Here is a 20446-nt window from a genome sequence, read left to right as displayed (position 1 = left end):
TTCCCTACTTGTTTTGGTATATAAACCTTTATTTGAATATAGACACCCTTGCTTGTTTACATATCGGTTATGGATGATGAAATATTATAGCTATTAAGCTGAAATTACTATTGCTTGATCCTTTTCAGAAAAAAAGTGTCTGTCTTCTAAGGGTCTAGGACTTCACAAATCTGCAATTTAGGTCTGAATCTTTATAACTTTGGAAATATAAATGCGCTTTTTTTTTTTGAGACAGGGTTTCTCAGTGTAGCCCTGGCTGTTCTGGAACTCACTCTGTAGACCAAGCTGCCTTGAACTCAGAGATCTATCTGCCTCTGCCTCCAGAGTGCTGGGATCAGAGTGTGCTACCACTGCCCCGTGGAAATAGAAAGAGTTTTGATTATGAAAACTTTGGGTCTTTCATTCATCACTGTGGAAGTGACAATGGCGATGACCTCATATCCCTTCCACCTTTGCTCTGGATCTTCACAAGCCTCTGATCCCACGTTGATGTTTCAGAAAGGTAGACACTAAGACAGGACATCTGTTATTATTCTTGATGATGTGGGCTTGCTCTAGTCAGAGATGGGATTTGGACTATGTTCTCCTTATGAATTCATTAATGTAATCAGATAATAATTCTTTCTTATAACTATTGCTTGTCTCTGATGATAAGCTAAAAAATCAGGCAATAAATGCTTGATTTTTATGCTTTATTTAAGAATTATTGTTATGTGTATGCATATGTGTCTGTGTGTGCCCATGAGTTCAGTTGTCCAAAGAGAAGAGACTGGCATCATATCACCTGGAACTGGATCCAACCAATGCAAGTTCTGGGAGTCCAAGTTTTCTGTCAGATCAGTGTGCGCCGTTCTTAACTGCTGAGCTATCTCTCCAACCTCCCTCCTTTTGCAATACAATGCCACGTGTCCCATGTTTGATTGGAACTCATTAAGAAACCAAAGATGACCCTGAACTTCCAGCTCCTCCCTTCCCCACCTCCTGAGTGCTGAGGTTATAGCTTTCCACAAAGTTTATGTGATACTAGAGATGGAATCCAAGGCTTGGGGCATGCTGGGCACGCACTCTACCAACTGAATCTCAACGTTTGATTTTTTTAAACTTCATATTCAACACTTCAAAGAGTTAGTTTCTAGCCTCTTCTGAAGGGAATCAATAACTTCTCCCCCAACAGATCCAGGAAATAAGATCCCCCAACCCCTCCCTTTTCTCCTTGGCTAAAAGTCTGTGAGTCTGTAAGCCTGGAATTGTCATTATCAGTCATAGACTCATAGGAACAGCTGGTCTGAATAATAATAACACAAAAATAGAAATGGAGATGAGAAGCAAAGGAAGGGAAGCTGAAATGATTTTCATTATGTGGATGTAGGCATCTGAGGATGTCTCTACAGCTCAGTCTTTACTTCAGTTTGCTTACATAACCTACCTACCTTCCTTCCTTCCTCCCTCCCTCCCTCCCTCCCTTCCTTCCTTCTTTCTCTCTAAGGTTTCCTTACTCAGATTTTTTTCCCTTTTGTCACTTCTTCCCAAAAGGCTAAAGTAAGATAATGTCAAGAAGGTTACACATAAACTATCAATTAACGTATAGAAACATTAGAACTCCTACTCAGACCCAAACTCAATTGCTTAGATTAAAGCAATTCCAAGGCAGACATGATGGCACACCACTTTAACTCCAGCATGTGGGAGGTAGAGGCAGGGGGAATCTGTGAGTCTGAAGTCAGTCTGGTTTACAGAGAGAGTTCTACAATAGTCAGACTTGTACAGAGTAAACTTTGTCTTGAAAACAACAACAATAACAACAAATCAACTTCAAATGGGGTCAAGAGATGGCTCAGTGGGTAAAGGTGCTTGCAGACAAGCCTGATTACTAAGTTTTGATCCCTGGGACTCACACGGTGGAAGGAGAGAACCAACAAGATATCCTTTGACCTCCACAGATGTGTACTCACTCATACACATGAAATAAGGGTAATAATAATAAATTTAAAAGCACCTTAAAAAGTTTCAAATGTACCAAATATTGCAAAGGTTTTTTTTTTTTAAGTGACTTTAAGATCAAAGATCTTGGATGATCTTTGATTGCAAAGGTTTTTTTTTAAGTGACTTTATATGCATTTATGCATGTGTTTAATAGTATAAATATTATCATACATTGACTAGTTAATAAAAGTATGGAAAAAGTACACAAGAATGAAGCCAGACCTATAACACTAGAATTAGGAAATGGAGGCAGGAAGATGAGGAATTCAAGGCTTTCTTCAGGCTAGTTTTAGACTAGCCTGGGATGCTTGAGACTCTGTCTTGAACAAAAAAATAAAACGAACAAACAAGCGTGGAAGAGGTATAAGCTGCCTTACATAGTGTTTGCCTATGCGTGTCTGGGAGAGGGAGGAAGGAAAATAAATTAAGGGTAGATACGAATGGGGGATACAGCTCAGTGGGAGAGTGCTTGTCTAACATGTGAAGCCCTGAGTTCAAATCTCAATACTGCAAAAAAAAATTAAAACTAAAAAGAGGAGGAGGAGAGGAAGAGAAAGAGGAGGAGAAGGAGGAAGAAGAGGAGGAAAAGTAAAACATCACTGTCTAGACAATGTCAGGTTATGTATTTCAATTTTTATTACTTTCTTTTTTCATTATGACTGAATTATTTTGAAATAAAAAAAATACAGCCAAGCAAAATAGTACATGCCTTTTAAAATCACAGTATTTGGCAGACAGAGAAAGGTGGATCTCTGAGAGTTCAAGGCCAGCCTAGTCTACCCGTGAATTCCAGGCCAGCCGGGGCTACATAGTAACAGTTTGTCTCAAGAAATGAAAAAACAACAAAGATAATGAAAAAAAAAAACCCAAACATCAAATATCATACAAAAAGAAAATTATCCAAAATCTGCTCATGAGCTAAGGATATTTATATAGACGATCCAAATGTCCCCAGTGTCACGCCTTCCTATATTAAAACAATGCCTTGCAAACCCAAGCAACAGAATTTTGGGATCAATGATTGTGTGTGTATCTGTGTGTCTGTGTGTCTGTCTGGGTGTATCTCTCTCTCTCTCTCTCTCTCTCTCTCTCTCTCTCTCTGTGTGTGTGTGTGTGTGTGTGTGTGTGTGTGTGTGTGTTGGATATGCTCTCCTTATGCAGCTCAGGTTGACTTCAAATCCAGTCTTCTGCTTCAGCCTGAGTGTTGGCTTCCAGATGTCACTCACCAAGGCTGGCTTCATGTTCATGCTTACACACACGATCATTCAGTGTCACTGAAACAGAGAAGCCCATGCTAGAGAAACAATGATGCATTTAAATAATCAAACTGTGGTCTCTAACTGACAGTATACACATAATAAACTCAGAGGTAGCTTACTTTATCTCATGCTGGCATTAGACAAAACCACACCCCCTCCCTCTACCTGTGGGGCTGCAAAGGCTCCAAATGTTCATGTTTCAGCTGAAGTCAAGGTGTGTGTGTGTGTATATATATATATATGTGTGTGTGTGTGTGTGTGTGTGTGTGTATGATGTGTATATGTATATATATGTACCATATATAATTTGTTTGTTTTGTGTGTGTGTATGTGCTTGAGTGTATGTATGCAGGAGTCTGTGGAAGCCAGAAGAAATCATTGGATCCTCTGGAACTTAAGTTACAGGCATCCATCATATCATGTCATGATTCTCTGGTATCTCATCACTTACCTGTAACGTCTTCTTCCTCTCCCTCCTCATCTTCCTCCTCCTCCTCCTGCCTTAGAAAATTAGAATGGTTGGTTCTGAGAAAGAGGGATGAAGGGAAGGGGAGTGAGAGACAGAAGAGAGAATATGAATGTAACATGGAATTATAGGTTATAAAGGCTTGAGGGTGAAGACTCTGGGGGAAGTGAGGCACAGACAGGCTGGAGGGAGGGAGGGCTGAGGAAATGGGGGTGTGAGGCTTGCCAAGGACTGAGCATTCATCTACCTCTTGGGGGGTTCTTCATGTGATGAACCTATAAAACATACCAGGAAGAAGAATTTACATATATTTACATACATAATTATATGTATATACATGTGTGAGATTATATATACATACATATATATGTGTATATATGTATGTGTATATATATATGTGTGTGTGTGTACATGTGGAGAGAGAGAGGGGGGGAGGGAGAGAGAGAGAGAGAGAGAGAGAGAGAGAGAGAGAGACTATGATGTAGCCCTGGCTGATCAAGAACTCATTGTGTGGACCAGGCTGACCTTGAACTCACAGAGATCCACCTACCTCTGCCTCTGAAGTGCTGAGATTAAAGGCATACACCACCACACCCATACTTATTTGAATCTTTCTCTTGCCTCTCCCTCCCAAGCACGGATATCTCCTCTTAACTCACCTTGCCGAGTGCATCTGTAGATAAAGAAGATGGAGACAAAGAGAAGAGAGATGCAGAGGCAACTGAAGGTGGTCAGGAAGATGAGTTTGCTGTCTGATGGTCTGGGGCAATTTCCTCCACCTTCTCCCACTCCAGCTGCATGGTGGAGACAGAAATGGCAGCCGTGTCATGAAATGATACTGAGAGCACATGTCAGAATAGTTGGAGGGGGCTGAGCAGAGCCTCACACCTGGGAAATTCCAAGGAAGCATCTCACGAGCCATAAAAGTGATAATTTATTAAAAACCAAGCACAGGATCTGTGGCTTCCCCAGCACACTGACACAGTTTAGCAGAATGGTTATGAGGCTCCAGACAAGCTTAGTGTGGCGGCACATGCCCAGAATCCCAGCATTCCAGTCAGAAGTGGGAGGATTTTGAGTTCATGCCCAGTCTTGCTATATAGTTCCAGGCTAGCCTCATGTGTGTAGTGAAACCCTACCTGAAAACAAAAACAAAACAGAAGCCAAGAGCCAGAAAGCCCAGTTACCACACTGATGGCACTGTCTTGGAAGCGGCAGGATCTTTTGGACAAGGGTTCTGACCAGCTGAAGCGGGGCTATGAGGTGGGACAGTTAGAAGGTTATAATCCATCCTACTTATGGCCCAACCTCTCTGCTTCCAGGCTTATCACTGAATGTTTTGGTATCAGTTTGGTGGGTTTTTTTTGTTTTTTGTTTTGTTTTTAAACAGAGTCTCACTATGTACCCCTGGCTAGCCTGAAACTCACAGAGATTCACCTGCCTCTGAGTGTCGTGATTAAAGACAGGTATCACCATGTTTTTGAGTATCCAGTTCCTCTCTTTGTGTGTGTGTGTGTGTCTCTCTCTCTGTCTCTCTTTTCTCTCTTCCTCCCTCCCTCTTCCTCACTGCCCACTCCTTCTCCTTATTTATTATTTTATAAGCTCAATCATTCAAAACAGAAAACTATCATAGATCACTCTCCAGAATGTACAGAACGGGAAGATGGGAAATGTTCATTCATAATGTGATCGATTTGTGGGAGTCTGAGGCACAGCATGGGTGTTGAGGGATGGATTCCATTTGTAATCATCATTACACAGTGTGCATCTAGAGTACAATCTTTGTCAATTAAATAGATTTTAAGTAAAAGAGAAAGCATTCCACGCTCTAAAACACAGTAACTAATATCGTCTTGCGTCCCCTCCAAAAACACTTTCCAAAATCCTGAACCCTTAAGACATATAAACAGGGGGCTGGAGAGATGGCTCAGTGGTTAAGAACACTAACTGCTCTTCCAGAGGTCCTGAGTTCAATTCCCAGCAACCACATGGTGGTTCACAACCATCTGTAATGGGATCTGATGCCCTCTTGGTGTGTCTGAAGACAGCTACAGTGTACTCACATGAATAAAATAAATAAAAAAAAGACATATAAACAAATCACTTTGTTTTCATGTTTCAGTGGTACCAGTGGAGCCCTGTTCTGCTGGACAAAATTCATGATCAGTTTCAACACCTGTGATGATTAGTTGTCATTGGCAGTTTGACACAATCTAGAATCTCCTGGGAAGAGAATATTGAAGGACTGTCCAGAACAGTAGTTTTCGACCGGTGGGTCCCAACTCCTTTGGCAAACATCTATCTTGAAAAATATTTACAATACAATTCATAACAGTAGCAAAATCACGGTTATGAAGTAGCGACCAAAATAATTTTGTGGTTGGGAGGTCAGCACAACATGACGAACTGTTTTAAAGGGTTGCAGCACTAGGAAGGTTGAGAACCACTGCTCTAGTCCATGGTGGCCTGTGGGCATGGGGTGAGAAATAGACTCCTATGGTCACTGATATGGGAAGATCCAGCCTAGTGAGTGGTACCATTCCCTATGCTAGGGTCCTGCATTGCATAAGAGCTGAGCAGTAGGCTTGAGTGCTCTCCCTGCTCTTGACTGTGGAACTGTGAGTTCCTGGCTGAGGGTGTGACTAGCAGCCTTAACTTCCTGCCTTGAATTCCTTCAAGGATGGGCTGCAATCTAAAGTTGTTGCCAAATAAGCTCTTCCCTGAATTCTTGGAGATTTTGGTTGTTGTTTGCTTGTTTTTTGTTTCTGGTTTTTTTTTGGGGGGGGGGGAGGTTGGGGGGGAGGGTGTCAGGGATTATCACAGCAATAGGAATGAAACTAGAAAAGAGCCCAAGTTCTAGGTCATCTTCCAAGGTCTTCTATTCTACTCTCCCTTTCCCTGGTCTCCTTTCTATGTCATTCCTCCATTCTAGAACACTTTTTGATAGTGGCCTTTTCTGTTCTTGCTCCCAAAGGCTCATTGTCATTGTGGTTGGGTGTTTCTGCTCCCACCCCCAGAACTGTGATGGGCAGACTCCAAGTAACCTCATGAGCCTCACCTCCTGGTGGTCAGCTGTGCACTCCTCCATCCTCGAGAGCAGATGTTCAGACCTTGCTTCTTACCAACAAGTACAATACAGCAGAATGTTGGAGTGTCGCCCCTATGATAGTATGCTATTGTTGAAGAACCCCCCCCCCCTAAACAAGCACCAAAGAGAAGACTCTATACCAATCCAGCTTCCACATGAAAACTTAGCCCTGAGTAAGAACTTGATTGCAGCCTTGTGCGACCCAAGGCTGAAAATTCAACTAAGCTGCATTCCCTCCTGACCCACACAAACTGTTAAGACAAATAAACGGATTCTCACTGGGGCTAAGGATGCTGTTCAGTTTGCTGACTAACTAACTGCCTATCATGCACAAAGCCCTGGGTTTGACACCCCAGTACCTCTTAAACTGGATGAGGTAGTCCATGTCTGTGATCTCAACCCTTGGGAGGTGGAGGCAGAAGGATTAGAAAATCAAGGTTGCCGGGGCGGTGGTGGCGCACGCCTTTGATCCCAGCACTTGGGAGGCAGAGGCAGGCTGATTTCTGAGTTCGAGGCCAGCCTAGTCTACAGAGTGAGTGCCAGGACAGCCAGGACTACACAGAGAAACCCTGTCTTGAAAAACAAACAAAAAGAAAGAAAGAAAGAAAGAAAGAAAGAGAGAAAGAAAATCAAGGTTGTCCTTGATTACATTAGGAGTTTAAGGGCACCTGGGTCTATTTGAGACCCTGTCTCAAAATATAGATGTTTTGAGCTTCCAATTTTGTGATTTTTTTGCTATACAGCTATGGACTGCCAATCGTGAACTTTCACCACCTATGATTTTCTTTTTTGAGGTTTTGTTTCTGACTGTCCTCTTCCTGAGTCCTGTGACCACTGGTGCTCCATTCACATGCTCATCACCTTGAAATCAGTCGCAGGTTATAGCCATAATAGATTTTAATTCACAGTCATTAGAACTTCGAGTATTCACACTTAGCTCTCAAACCCCAGTGGTATGTTGCTGCTTCCAAGCTGTGTCCTCTGGCACATCATATATTCCTCTCCTGATCTACTGACCGTACATCAGATTTTCAAATTCACACTGCTGAGACGCTCGTCTGTGGTAACAGCATTGAGGCTTGTTAGGAATCCCCAGACAGACCCTCCTTCCCCACCCTCAGCCCACACCGCTGCAGTCCCTGCTGAGGGGACTTTGCATCTTTATTGCTTCCTGGAGTCTCCAGCCAAGTCCTGTTACAAAATGGAGCATGTCCACAAATGGAATTAAGCTGACCATTTGGGAAGAGGGTGGTATTGGGGCAGAGGTAGTGAGGGGCCGATAAAGCCAAACAATGATCCACTTGGAGGGAAATGTCATCAAATCTATCACTATGTAGAAGAGATGTACAATAATAAAAAATTAATTAAAAGGAGGGGGCAAGGTGTGGGGAACGTCTATAATCCCAGCACTCAGGAGGCAGAAACAAGAGCATCGGGAGTTCAAGACCATTCTTGACTAACACAGTGGGTTAAAGGATAGCCTGGGATATCATCTTCCTCCTCCTTCTCCTTTTCTTCAGTTATAAATATAATCAACTATATCTATTAATTATAATAATTCTAATGATAAAACTAAGAAGACGAAATTATAAATACAATTAGTTGCATTTATATAATTACATAAACATAATTATATTTATTATTATTATCATTCATTATTATTATAAAACTCAAGAAGCAAGGCTGGGGAGATGACTTAGTGGATAAAGGACCAAGTATTAAGAACCTGAGTTCTGTAAAGACTCATCTTCTTCAGCCAGATGTAGAAATGCTGAAAATCAATATAAATTCAACCATGAGGATGGCAGAAGACAAGAGTCTACACAGCTGTTCTCTGAGAGGCTCTACCAGCAGCTGACTGAGACAGATGCAGATACTTACAGTCAACCACTGGACTGAGGACAAGGACCCCTATGGGAGAAGATGTGCCTAGTCCTGTAGAGACTTGAAGCCCCAGGGGAGTGGGATGTGGGGGAAAACTGGGGGGAGGGTGACAACGGTGGGTGGGAGAGCACCCTCTCAGAGGCAAAGGGGAGGGCTGAAGAATTCTTAGGGGCAACTGGGAAGAAGGAAACATTTGGAATGTAAATAATTAAAAAAAAAAAAAAAAGAACATGAGTTTTGTAATACCAGTACTCCCTTTGAGATGGGAGGTGGAGACTGAAGAGCCTCTAAAAGCTCTCCAGCTAGCTAGCCTGGAGTTCGTAGCAACAATACAAAAAGGAGACCCTGCCTCAAACAAGGCAGGAGGTGAGAACCAACATCCAAGGTAGTCCTCTAATCTCCATACATATGCCATGGTACCCTTGCACCCAGTCTCAGTCAGTCTGTCTGTCTGTCTCTCTGTCCTTGCACCCAGTCTCAGTCAGTCTGTCTGTCTGTCTGTCTGTCTGTCTGTCTGTCTCTCTCTCTCTCTCTCACATACACACACACACACACACACACACACACACACACACACACAACTTATGTACACATAAAAAGATTTTTAAAAATTCAAGGACCTGGAGGGTTGGCTCAATGGGTGATGGTGTATGCTGTTAAATATAACCCCCCGAGTTTGATCCCCAGACCCACACAGTGAAGGAGAAAAGCAAGTGCCATAAATTTTCCTCTGACCTCTTCACACATGCTTGTGACACGCATGTGTACACATGGACACACACGATAAGTAAATAACTATAATTTTAAAACATACAAGGAGCAGGTCTGAGGCTGCTCTGCTCACCTGTGACCATCAGCTCTAAGTGCTGACTCTGTCCTGACCACTTGAGGGAGGCTGCTGTTCTATAGGTACAGAAGTAGCCCCCAGCATCTTCAGGCTGCAGGTTAGTGAGGTGGAACTCAGCTTCCTTTCCCAGTGACTTCTTCTGTTGCTGATACTGAGGGTTGTGCAACCTTCCAAGAGTGACTGTAACATTCTGGAAATGAGTCCGGCATCGGAGAGTGACGTTACTCTTGCACTTGACCACAGAGCTGGGCCAGGCATTGAGGAAAGGCCTGGGAAGTTCTTCTGAAAAGAATTCAGAGTTAATTGATTCTTTATCTCAGTGTACCCCTTCTAGGATTCTGAGGATTAAAGGTGTGATGGTCAATCTCAATTAGAGTTCTAATGGGATCTATAATTAACATGGAGACAGGCTTTTTGCCTGTGAGAGACTATGTTGACTAGTTTAATTGAGATGAAAAGAGCCATCCACTGTGGGTGGAAACATTCCCTAGGCTGTGGTCTTCAATTGCATAAAATGAAGAGGGTTAGTAGGCAAGCTCAGCGGATAAAAGTGTTCACTGCCAAGCCTGACAATCTGAGTTTGATACCCTAAACTCACATTTATGAGAGGAGAAAACTGACTCAAAATCCTCTGAACTCCACACACATGCTATAACATGTCCACATCTCACAAATCCATATACATAAATAAATGCAAGAATATTTTTAAGGAGAAAGTGATCTGAGCATAAGGAGTAATTGGTCTCTCATTTTGTTGTTGTTGTTGTTGTTGTTTTGTTTGTTTTTTGAGACAGGGTTTCTCTGTGTAGCCCTGGCTGTCCTGGAACTCACTCTGTAGACCAGGCTGGCCTCGAACTCAGAAATCCACCTGCCTCTGCCTCCTCGAAGTGCTGGGATTAAATGGTCTCTCATTCTTAAACTATCCTTTCTTAAGGCTGGAGAAATGGCTTTATGGCTAAGAACATTCCAGAGGACCCATGTCAGGCATGCTTAATAACCTATAACTCAAGCTCCAGGGCATCTGACACCTCTGGCTTACAAAGGTACCTGCATTCATGTACACAAACACATATGCATAAACACAATTTAAAATATTTAAAATTATTTTATTCTTGTTGTTGTTTAATTTTAGGGATGGAAAGATGGGTCAGGGTTAACAGCACTGACTGCTCTTGCAGAGAACCAGGTTGGATTCCAACACCCAAGTAACAGTTCACAACTGCCTGTAACTCCAGCTCCAGGGGATCTTATGCCCTCTTCTGGCTCCTTTTGGTACTGCACACACATGGTATATCCATATAAAATCACCAAAATACTCATATACATAAATAAAATAAAATCTTAGTGTGTGTGTGAGTGTGCGTGCATGCAGTTTGTGTGAAATACATGTGGGCTACAATGTGTATACAGATGTCAGAAGCCCATTTTGGGGAGTTGATTCTCTCCTTCTATTGTGTGGGTTCCAGGTTGTCAGTCTTGGCAGCAACTGCCTTTATTCAGTGAACCATCTCATCTGACCATTCTCTAATACTTGACTATTGATGGCGTGTGATCCATTACCTCAAGCTCCTGTGGCTGTGACTTCCCCACCAGGACGGGCTGCAACTTCAAGCAGTAGAACAAAACAAGCCCTTTCTCCCTGAAGTTGCTTTGTCTCGGCTCACCTCAAATTCAGGACTTGAAATCTCCACCCTGGACAATTCTGTCCCTCAAGAAACCCTATATAAAGTCTACCTCCCACTCAGTTTTCTGATGCTCCTCACCTAAGCAGAGGTAGCCACACTCTTGTGTCTGTCCCAATAAATCTCTCGTATGAGGTTTGTTGTGCAGTGTGACTCTGTGGTGTTCCTTGGTTCCCGACAACCAGGATACCTTTTTCTTCAGAGCTGTAACATTTTACAGCTGCTACAGAAGGAGAAGATTACGGACAGTGGCTCGCGAGAACACTCAGAGGTCACGTGGGAGGAAACTCACCCTTCGCATCCTCATCTTGGTAGCACAGACACAGCCCTGGAAGAGAAACCTCAGTGAGACACTGCTCGGTGTCTGTTTCCTCTGACTTGAAACACTGCCCCACCGCTGAGAAGGAGAGTATAAAGCTGGGGGAGTGAACGAAACTCACAAGGCTCAGGAAGTAAACAAAACCTGCAAGGCTCTGGAAGGTTTCCAAGCTCAGGATATTCACAAGACCTTCCCCCAGGAGTTAGAAAGGCAATCACTATTGCTTTAAGAAGAGAGTCTTCAGTCCACAGAATTTGCAGGAATGCAATGCAGCTTTTAGGAGTTGTGGCTTATTCTAGGGTCAGCTTTTTCATGACGTGGCTGACTACGTTAGCCCAGTTCTTATAAGTAATCTCTTATCCTCCTAGTAAAATTCACTGGTTTACCAAGACAGAGTTGGGTGGAATTCAGGTAGGAAAGTTGTAGATAGTTGAGCAACACAAGATGCCACTTGGCTAGAATAATATATACACTGTTTTCCGTACAATACATGTACCAGCCTGAGACGACCACATGTACACCTGAATGCAAATAAGCATTAGGCCATTCCTTCCTAACAACTGCTTGGTAACTTTTCTTTTGTGTCCAAAAACATTCTAAAACTTTTCCTGAAACGAAGTGAAATGGGTCAAGAAGTTTGGGGTGCATATGAAGTAAATCAAAATATGTCCTTTGAATAAGTGTTTAGGGGGGAAAGTCCTGTAATTTAGCAATATTAATTACTAATTAAAAATAATAGTAATATGATACCAGCACATGACTAAAATCAGGTGCATCATGGATAAAGACATGTGCAGAGAACAAAGGCTTACATATCCAAGCCCATCAATCAGATCCAAAAGGCCATCTACATCCTGGGCCCTAGCAACCAGCTCCTCCTTCTAGACCCACAAAGGAAAGCTCCAGGAGGTGACCATGGGTTCTAGAGCCCTCTAGGTCAAGTAGCCTGCTGTGCTCTTACAGTGCATCTGACCTGTTTTCTCTTTGCTTCTGAATAAAACCCCTTGCTACTTTATCATTTGTTTATATGTCTCCAGTTATTTGAACAAAACACCTCAAACCTGGAAATACCCAGTCCAGACAGACCTCCAGTAACAGAATCATTTCTTTGACCTCTTGTCAGTGTCCTATCTGGAGTGATAGCTATTTGTTTGAGTTCTAGCCTGTTCCAGTTTCATTCTGTTGCTGTGGTAAAAAAAAAAAAAGACTCCTGTGGAAAGCAGTTTGGAGAAGAAAGGGTTCATTTAGCTTACAATCCATCCCTGAGGGAAAAGAGGGAGGGAACTTAGAAACCACTGAGGGATTGCTTGCTGGCTCACTCACTCATCCAGGTTCATACTCAGCTGGCTGTTTTATATAACCCAGGCCCACCTGACTAGGGATGGTGCCACCTATAGTGGACTAGGCCCTCCTGCATAAATTAATAATGAAGACAATCCGCCACAGATATGCCCAAGTTGACCTAGGCAATTCCTTAGTGGAGCATTCCTCTAAGGTGACTCTAGGCTGTGTCAAATTAGCAATTAACACTAACCAAGACAGACCTTGATCCAGGGCTAGGGAATATAAGTCAGTTGGTAGAGTGTTCACCTGGCACACACAAAACACTAAATTCTACCCCAAGCTCCGCATACAGTGGGCATTAATTTGTGCTTCGATCTCTGCCCTTGGAAAGCAGAGGAAGGAGAATGAACTGGGAAAAAAAACATGCTAACTAAAAGCAAGAGACCAAGGGTTACACATTGTGTCATTTTGTTTCATACCTTATCCAGAAGATGCAGATCCAGAGACAGAAAGCTTGTTAGTAGATGCCAGGAGCAGGAGGTGTGGGGTGCTTAGTGAGCAAGGTGTTTCTGTGGGGGTGATGGCAAGATCTGGGAACTAGAAAGATGTGGTGGTTGCACAACACCGTGAATATGCCAACTGTCCCTGCTGTGTAGACTTCCAAGTGGCTGGTTTAATGTTCTGTGACGCTCACCTCAGTAACTGTTTAAAAATCAATGTAACTTGGGTATTTTTACCCTCTTTCACATGGAGAGTTGTCTGAATCTACAGCAGTGGTCAACACGACCAAGCCACTTAAAACTGCAGCACCTTTGATAGGCAATGCTGGCACGTACCTTTAAGCTCAGCACTTGGGAGGCAGAGGCAGGCAGATCTCTGAGTTCAAGGCCAGCCTGGTCTACAGAGTGAGTTCCAGGACAGATGAAGCCCAAAGCTGGAGAACTCGGGTTCTGAAAGCAGGGCTCTGTCTGGGCCACTGTAGTTCTACAGTTTTGAAAGCTCATTCACTGTGGTGGTTTGAACAAGAATGGACTCCATAGGCTCACATATTCAAATACTTCGTCTCTAGTTGGTAGAACTGTGTGGGAAGGATTAAGAGGTGTGCCTTGCTGGAGGAGTTACTGAACTAGAGTTAGAGACAGGAGCCACCATGTGGTTGTTGGGATTAGATCCCTGGTCCTCTGGAAAGGCAGTCAGTAGTTTTAACATGAGCTATCTCTCCACACCCACATATATTTTATATAAATATTTATTCCTCGACATTTCACATGCATATACAATATATCTTTTTTTTCTAAAAAGGGTTTCTCTGTGTAGCCCTGCCTGTCCTGGAACTCACTCTGTGGACCAGGCTGGCCTCAAACTCAGAAATCCACCTGCCTCTGCCTCCCAAGTGCTGGGATTAAAGGCATGCGCCACCACTGCCTGGCTATATACAATATCTTCAAATCATTTTCCCTCATTCTCCCCTTTAACTCCCTCCTAGACCCACATCTATTTATCTATCTTTCTTTCTCTTTCTTTTTAAAAAAATATATTTGTAAAGACTTTATGTGTGTGAGCACACTGTCACTGTCTTCAGATACACCAGAAGAGGGCACTGGATCTCATTACAGATGGTTGTGAGCCACCATGTGGTTGCTGGGAATTGAACTCAGGACTCTAGAAGAGCAAGCAGTGCTCTTAACCACTGAACCATCTCTCCAGCCCCCTCTTTCTCTTTCTTAACTCATTGAGTTCGATTGGTGTTGCCCATATGTCTATAGGCACAGAGTCAACCAGTGAGACATGGAAAACCTACTTCTGGTTGCACACCTAAACCAAACTGGCTCTCCTTCCCTAAGCAGTAATTAGCTTTTCAGCTAGGGGTGGAACCTCAGGAGTCCCTCACCCTTCCATTCAGGAATCCCCCCAAACTCCAGACAGGGTTTTCTCTATATGGCCCTGGTTGTCCTGGAACTCACTCTGTAGACCAGGCTAGCCTTGAACTCACAGAGATCTGCCTGCCTCTGCTTTCCACATGCTAGGCTTAAAGGCATTGATTACCACCACTCGGCTTTATCATGTACTAGTGTGTGTATGATGTATGTATGTTCTTGTGAGAACATCCAAGTGCATACATACCATGGCATCCATGTAGTTATCAGCTTGCAGGATTTGGTTCGCCTCCATCATGAGACTAATGTTCAGGAATTAAACTCTGTAGTTAGATTTGAATGTCAAGTGCTTTTGCCCACTAAGTCATCTTTCTGGCCTTATTTTTCTCATTTAAAATTCATATAGAGAGAGAGCCAGGCAGTAGTGGTACATGCCTTTAATCCCAGAACTCAGGAGGCAGAAGCAGGCAGGTCTCTGAATTTGAGGCCAGCCTGGTCTACAGACTGAGTTCCAGGATAGCCAGTGCTACACAGAAAAACTATATCTATAAACAAACAAACAAACAAACAAACATCCATGTACATTTTAAAATGTGTATCGCTATTTGGCTTGTATGAATGTCTGTGTACCATCTGCATGCTTAGTGCCAACAAAGAGCAGAAGAAATCTGTGAAATTTCCCAGACTGGAAATATATTCCAGCTGGTAGAGTGCTTGCCTGGCATGCACAGGGCCTGGGTTTGAGTTCCAGAACTGCCTAAACCAGGTGTGGTGGCAGATACCAGCACTTTGGTGGTGGAAGCAAGAGGATCCAAAGTTCAAGATCATCGTTGACTCCATGGCAAGGTCAAGGGCAGCCTTCGATACTGCGGTTCTGTCTGAAGGAAGGGAGAGAGAGAGAGAGAAGAAGCCTGCCAACAGAGGTGGACCAGCCCGTCTTACATCACAGCTCCTTGCCTGGAACAGCTATAGCCATGGGGGAATGACAGTATCAAGGGCTGATTTGTGCTCTCATCAGTTAAATCATGTACAGGGGGCTGGAGAGATGGCTCAGCCATTAAGAGCACTGACTGCTCTTGAAGAGGACCAGGGTTCGATATCCAACACCCACGGGGCAGCTCACAACCAATTGGAACATCAGTTCTAAGGCATTCAATGCCCTCTTCTAACCTCTGAAGGCACTGCATACCTATGGCGCACAGATACACATATAGACAAAACAACCATACATAAAACTAAATAAATAATATAGAAATAAGTCAATAAATCACATTTATTAGGAAGTAGTCATGCTTAGCTTTTGCAATTGTAGCTAGGCTAAGATAAAGCTATCCTGGACTAAACTGGTATCACTCAGAAGAGATAAAGAGATACAGACAGGGAAAGCATAAAGATTTAGGTAGGGTTACATCCATAGATCAAAGAATGTCCACAAAGCTGGGCATGGTGACACAGGCCTGTAAATCCCAGCCCTTCAGGGACTGAGTTAGGGGACTGTCTAATATTTGAAGACAACCGGGTCTACATAACAAGTTGCAGGCCAGACAGGACCAGATTAAAAAAAATTTGTATAAAAACAAAACAAACAAAAACAGGGAGCTGGAGGAGTGGCTCAGAGGTTAAGAATACTGATGGTCCTGCGTTCAATTCCTAGCAACCACAGGATGGCTCACAACCATCTGTAATGGGATCTGATGTTCTCTTTTGGTGTGTCTGAAGACATCGACGGTATACTCATATGCATAAAATAAATAAATCCTTTTAAAAACAAACAAACAAAAACAACAACCGTGGAGCTAATGAGATGGCCTAGCAGGTGAGTGTGATTGTCGCCAAGCCTGAAGACATGCCTTCAGTAACACAGACCTACATGATGGGAGGAGAGAATTGATTCCAGAAAGTTGTCCTCTGCTTGTGGCTTGTATGTGCCCACTTATAGACACAAAATAAATAAATAAAAGTTGCTGGGTGTGGTGATACTTCCCTTTTATCCCAGTACTCAGGAGGTAGAGGCAGGTGGATCTCTGTAGATTCCAGGCCAGCCCCATTTACTTTGTAAAATCCTGTGTAGTGGTTTGAATGAAAATGGCCCCCACAGGCTCTTAGGGCGTGGCCTTATTTGAAAGGATTAGGACATGTGGCCTTGTTGGAGAAACTGTGTCACTTGGAGTAGGCTTTGACAGTTCAAATGCTCAAGCTGAAAGGCCCGGGACTCCCCAGAAGGGGGGTCCACTAGAGTCACAGGATAGCACGCACCCAAAGGACACACGAGAGACCGTCTTGCTGTAAAGCACATGAGGTGGTTTATTAAATCAGAGCTCTGGGCCAGCCCATATCCCCATATCTCACATAGGGGATAGAGGGACTGACCCCGTGGCTCAGGGGTATAGCGCTTATATATGGGCGGGGTAGGGAAAAAGCGAACTTTCGCGCGGGTGCACGGGATCGGTTGTTTTACTTTTTTGAACACTAGTAGGCCGTACCATGGGGGCAGGGTGTAGTTCCTCCCTTGGCCAGTCAGTTTCCGGGATGTTCTTAACAGGCCTTTGTCTTGTAACTCCCCCTCCTCTGTAACTAATTAGAAGGGCCCAAACCTGCTGGCAGGTGCTTTTCTGCCCAAGGTCTAAGGCGAAAAATTTACACATATTTCATAAAATGGCCTTTATAATTTTTCACTCTACAAAGCCAGGCCTAGTCTCCCACCCCATCTCTCTCTCTCTCTCTCTCTCTGCTGCCTGCTGATGCAGATGTAGGACCCTCAGCTCCCTCTCCTGACCCATGTCTGCCTGTGTGCTCCCACGTTTCCTGCCATTATGACAATGGACTAAGCCTTTGGACCTGCAAGTCAATAAAATTCCAATAAATTTTTTTATAAGAGTTGCTGTGAGCCAGGCAGTGGTGGCGCACGCCTTTAATCCCAGCACTTGGGAGGCAGAGGCAGGCGGATTTCTGAGTTCGAGGCCAGCCTGGTCTACAGAGTGAGTTCCAGGACAGCCAGGGCTACACAGAGAAACCCTGTCTCGAAAAAACAATTTAAAAAAAAAAAAAAAGGAGAAAACTAAAAGAGTTGCTGTGGTTATGGTGTTTCTTCAGTGCAATATAAACCCTTACAAGACACCCTGTCTTTTAAAAAATACAATTTAAAAATGTAAACCAACAGCAACGACAAGTAATGCCCCCAAACACATTGCCAGTTGCCACCAGAAGCTACAAAAGCCACAAGAGACACTTGGAGCAGGATCTCCCTTCCAAAGGAACCAATGGTATCTACCTACATCTTGAGTTCTGTGGCTCGAGTAACCCAGAAAATCATTTCCCTTTATTTTAAACCAACAGGTTGGTGGCACTTGGGTACAGCAGTCCCAGTAAAGCAACACAGAGTGTATGAGGGTATTTCTCGGAGGAGCTGTTCACCCTGTCCTGTGGCCGGGGTTTGGAGGTACTGCGGATGGAGACTCTCCCTATAAGCCATACCCAGAGAGGAGAGCACTGGCCTAAGGGGAAGATGTCGAGTAGAAAACGGGGAACAGGGCAGATGCGGCTTTTTGATTGTCACCCTGCCACACACACCCTACCCCTACTCTTGCATCAGGTAGGAACTAGAGGTCTCGTAAAGGGGAGCTGCTGTCTGATATAACCAAACCAACAATCCTACCTTCCTCTTCAGGTTCTGAGGCCGGTTCCAAGAGGTTAGGCTCAAACCCAAGGTGTTAAAATTAACTCAAGGATGTGAATGGTTGGAAAAATCTGCATCTATCATACCCCTTAGCTCTGTGGTTGGCAGTTCCTACGCCTCAACCACTTTCTAATCTAGTGGCATGACTAAGCAAGACTGTGGGGCCCAGAAAGGAGATGCAGAGACTCCAAGGAACTTGCACTTCTTGCAGTTAGCAGGGTCTTTTAGGTGTGGCACTGGTACTGAAGTACTTGGGACGTCCCTGCCCCCCACCCCCATTCCCACCTCACCCCTGCCTCTCACACCCACACAAAGACTCATCTGTGCATTTCCATGGTCTCCACCTTGACCCCCCACTGTGAGGTTTTCTCACATAGCCAAACAATTGTCACAGCCTTAGAGACTCACCCAGGCAAAGCAGGTATATGAAATCTATGTCCATTGCTTCCCTTATCCCCAAGTGAAGATCTAGTCTTCCGATCTCAGGAAGAAGAGGCAGAAGTCTACCACAGTTCTTTCCTGGCCCCACTTTGTCCCTGGAACCTGCAGGCTGAAGCTTTGTTTGCCCCGACACTAGGGTTGCTTGCATAGCTGTTTGCACAATTTCCTTTCTGAACTGACCCAGGACGCAAGAAGCCATGAATGATAACATCTTCTCCCTCAGTCCATGTGAAGCCCTGTCCACCTTGGGACCTAACCTCCTTAACTGAAATCTCACCTGAGATGTTTTCTATTTTCATTTGTTCATTTTGGACAATTTCATGCTCACCCCTACTTTCTACTCCACTAGCCCCCTCTTTCCAAACTAGCCCCCCCTGCACTCACACCCCTCCTATCCATCCCTCCTACCCTTCCTTCCTTTTTTTCTTTCTTTTTCTGGTGTTACATTTTTTATTATTATTCTCTTCTGGTTATTTTAGTCTGCTTATTTTATGACAGTCATGTCTTTAAGCAGATTATTTTCTTCTATCCTTCTGAAATTGGTTTTCTTTGAACATTTCATCAATGTATACAATGTATCTTGATCATATAATGTAGCTTCTCAAATTCCTTGTATCTCCCCCTTAACTTCTTGTCTTCCATTTAAGATTATTCACTTTAAGGGCTGGAGAGCTGGCTCAGTGGTTAAGAACACATGTCTCTCTTCCAAAGAACCTGAGTTCCAGTCCCAGCACCCAAGTCAGGTGGCTTACAACTGCCTGTAACTTCAGCTTTAGGAGACCTAACATCTCTGTCTTTGATCACCTGCTCTCCCATGCACCTACCCACACACGAATACACATACACACATGTAATTATACATATATAAAATTAGTTACATACATATAATTAAACAGCAAAAATAAAATATTAAAAATAAACTTTATTTTATTTTATTTTTTTATTTTTTGGTTTTTCAAGACAGGGTTCCTTCATGTAGCACTGGTTGCCTGGAACTCACTCTGTAGACCAGGCTGGCCTCGAACTGACATATGGGGAAGTGGGCGTAATCAGCAATAGTTCTTTGGGGGCGAGTTTGATCTTCTTTCTCAACAATTCAGTCCTGTAGCAAACACCAAACGACTCAGCAGCTGCAGACCAATCCTTTCGGCAAGCAGACACCAGGCATGAACCAGCAGTTGCAGTTCAATCCTGAAGAAACCACCAGGCTCACCAGCCAACCTAAGGCAAGGCAGTGGAAGCCGTGAGATGCTGCAGGAACCTCACGAGCAGTTCTTGGGCAAGCTTCTCTCAATGGCAGCGTTATCACAAGTTGAGCTCAACAACGCTATGTAAGGAAAACCAATACATGTGTGTGAAGAATAGAGAGGTGAAGCAAACCAGACCAAGGCTCAGTGCTCGTCTTCCACTGTCTGTGGGATAATATTTATACTATGTCATCAAGCGTCCTTTCATGTGTTTACTATATTCAAAAATCCCTTCACCTGTGTGCCCCAGCAAACCATCATCTGACATAACTTTCCAAAGAAACCACAGTTTTCACTTCACAGAACCCGGAGTAACAGGCAGTTGCTGCCACAATGTGGGTGCTGGGGAACCAAATGCCACTCCTCTGTCAAAGCAACATGTGTGCTTAACCA

The 20446-nt window shown here is 43.7% G+C and overlaps 1 protein-coding gene across 3 annotated transcripts; it reads right to left on the bottom strand.

The window, feature by feature from the left end:
* Positions 1-2604: 2604 nt before the first annotated feature.
* On the bottom strand, positions 2605-18911 carry Vstm1 (V-set and transmembrane domain containing 1). Of its 3 annotated transcripts, none has more exons than XM_076927444.1 (7): positions 18774-18911; positions 11502-11537; positions 9525-9809; positions 4368-4502; positions 3956-3983; positions 3694-3767; positions 2605-3257 (listed from the first exon to the last, which is right to left on the bottom strand). In XM_076927444.1, exons 1-7 carry the CDS (start codon positions 18805-18807, stop codon positions 3202-3204), a joined length of 648 nt encoding a protein of 215 aa, XP_076783559.1. In that variant the 5' UTR covers positions 18808-18911; the 3' UTR covers positions 2605-3201. The 3 variants fall into 3 exon arrangements, with proteins under 3 accessions (XP_076783559.1, XP_076783561.1, XP_076783560.1); XM_076927446.1 differs by having other exon boundaries at positions 3694-3743; XM_076927445.1 differs by having other exon boundaries at positions 9525-9806.
* Positions 18912-20446: the final 1535 nt, after the last annotated feature.

This window comes from Arvicanthis niloticus, chromosome 30 (assembly GCF_011762505.2).
Source record: "Arvicanthis niloticus isolate mArvNil1 chromosome 30, mArvNil1.pat.X, whole genome shotgun sequence".
Classification (NCBI taxonomy): Eukaryota; Metazoa; Chordata; class Mammalia; order Rodentia; family Muridae; genus Arvicanthis; species Arvicanthis niloticus.
This window is presented reverse-complemented; position numbering and strand designations above follow the sequence as displayed.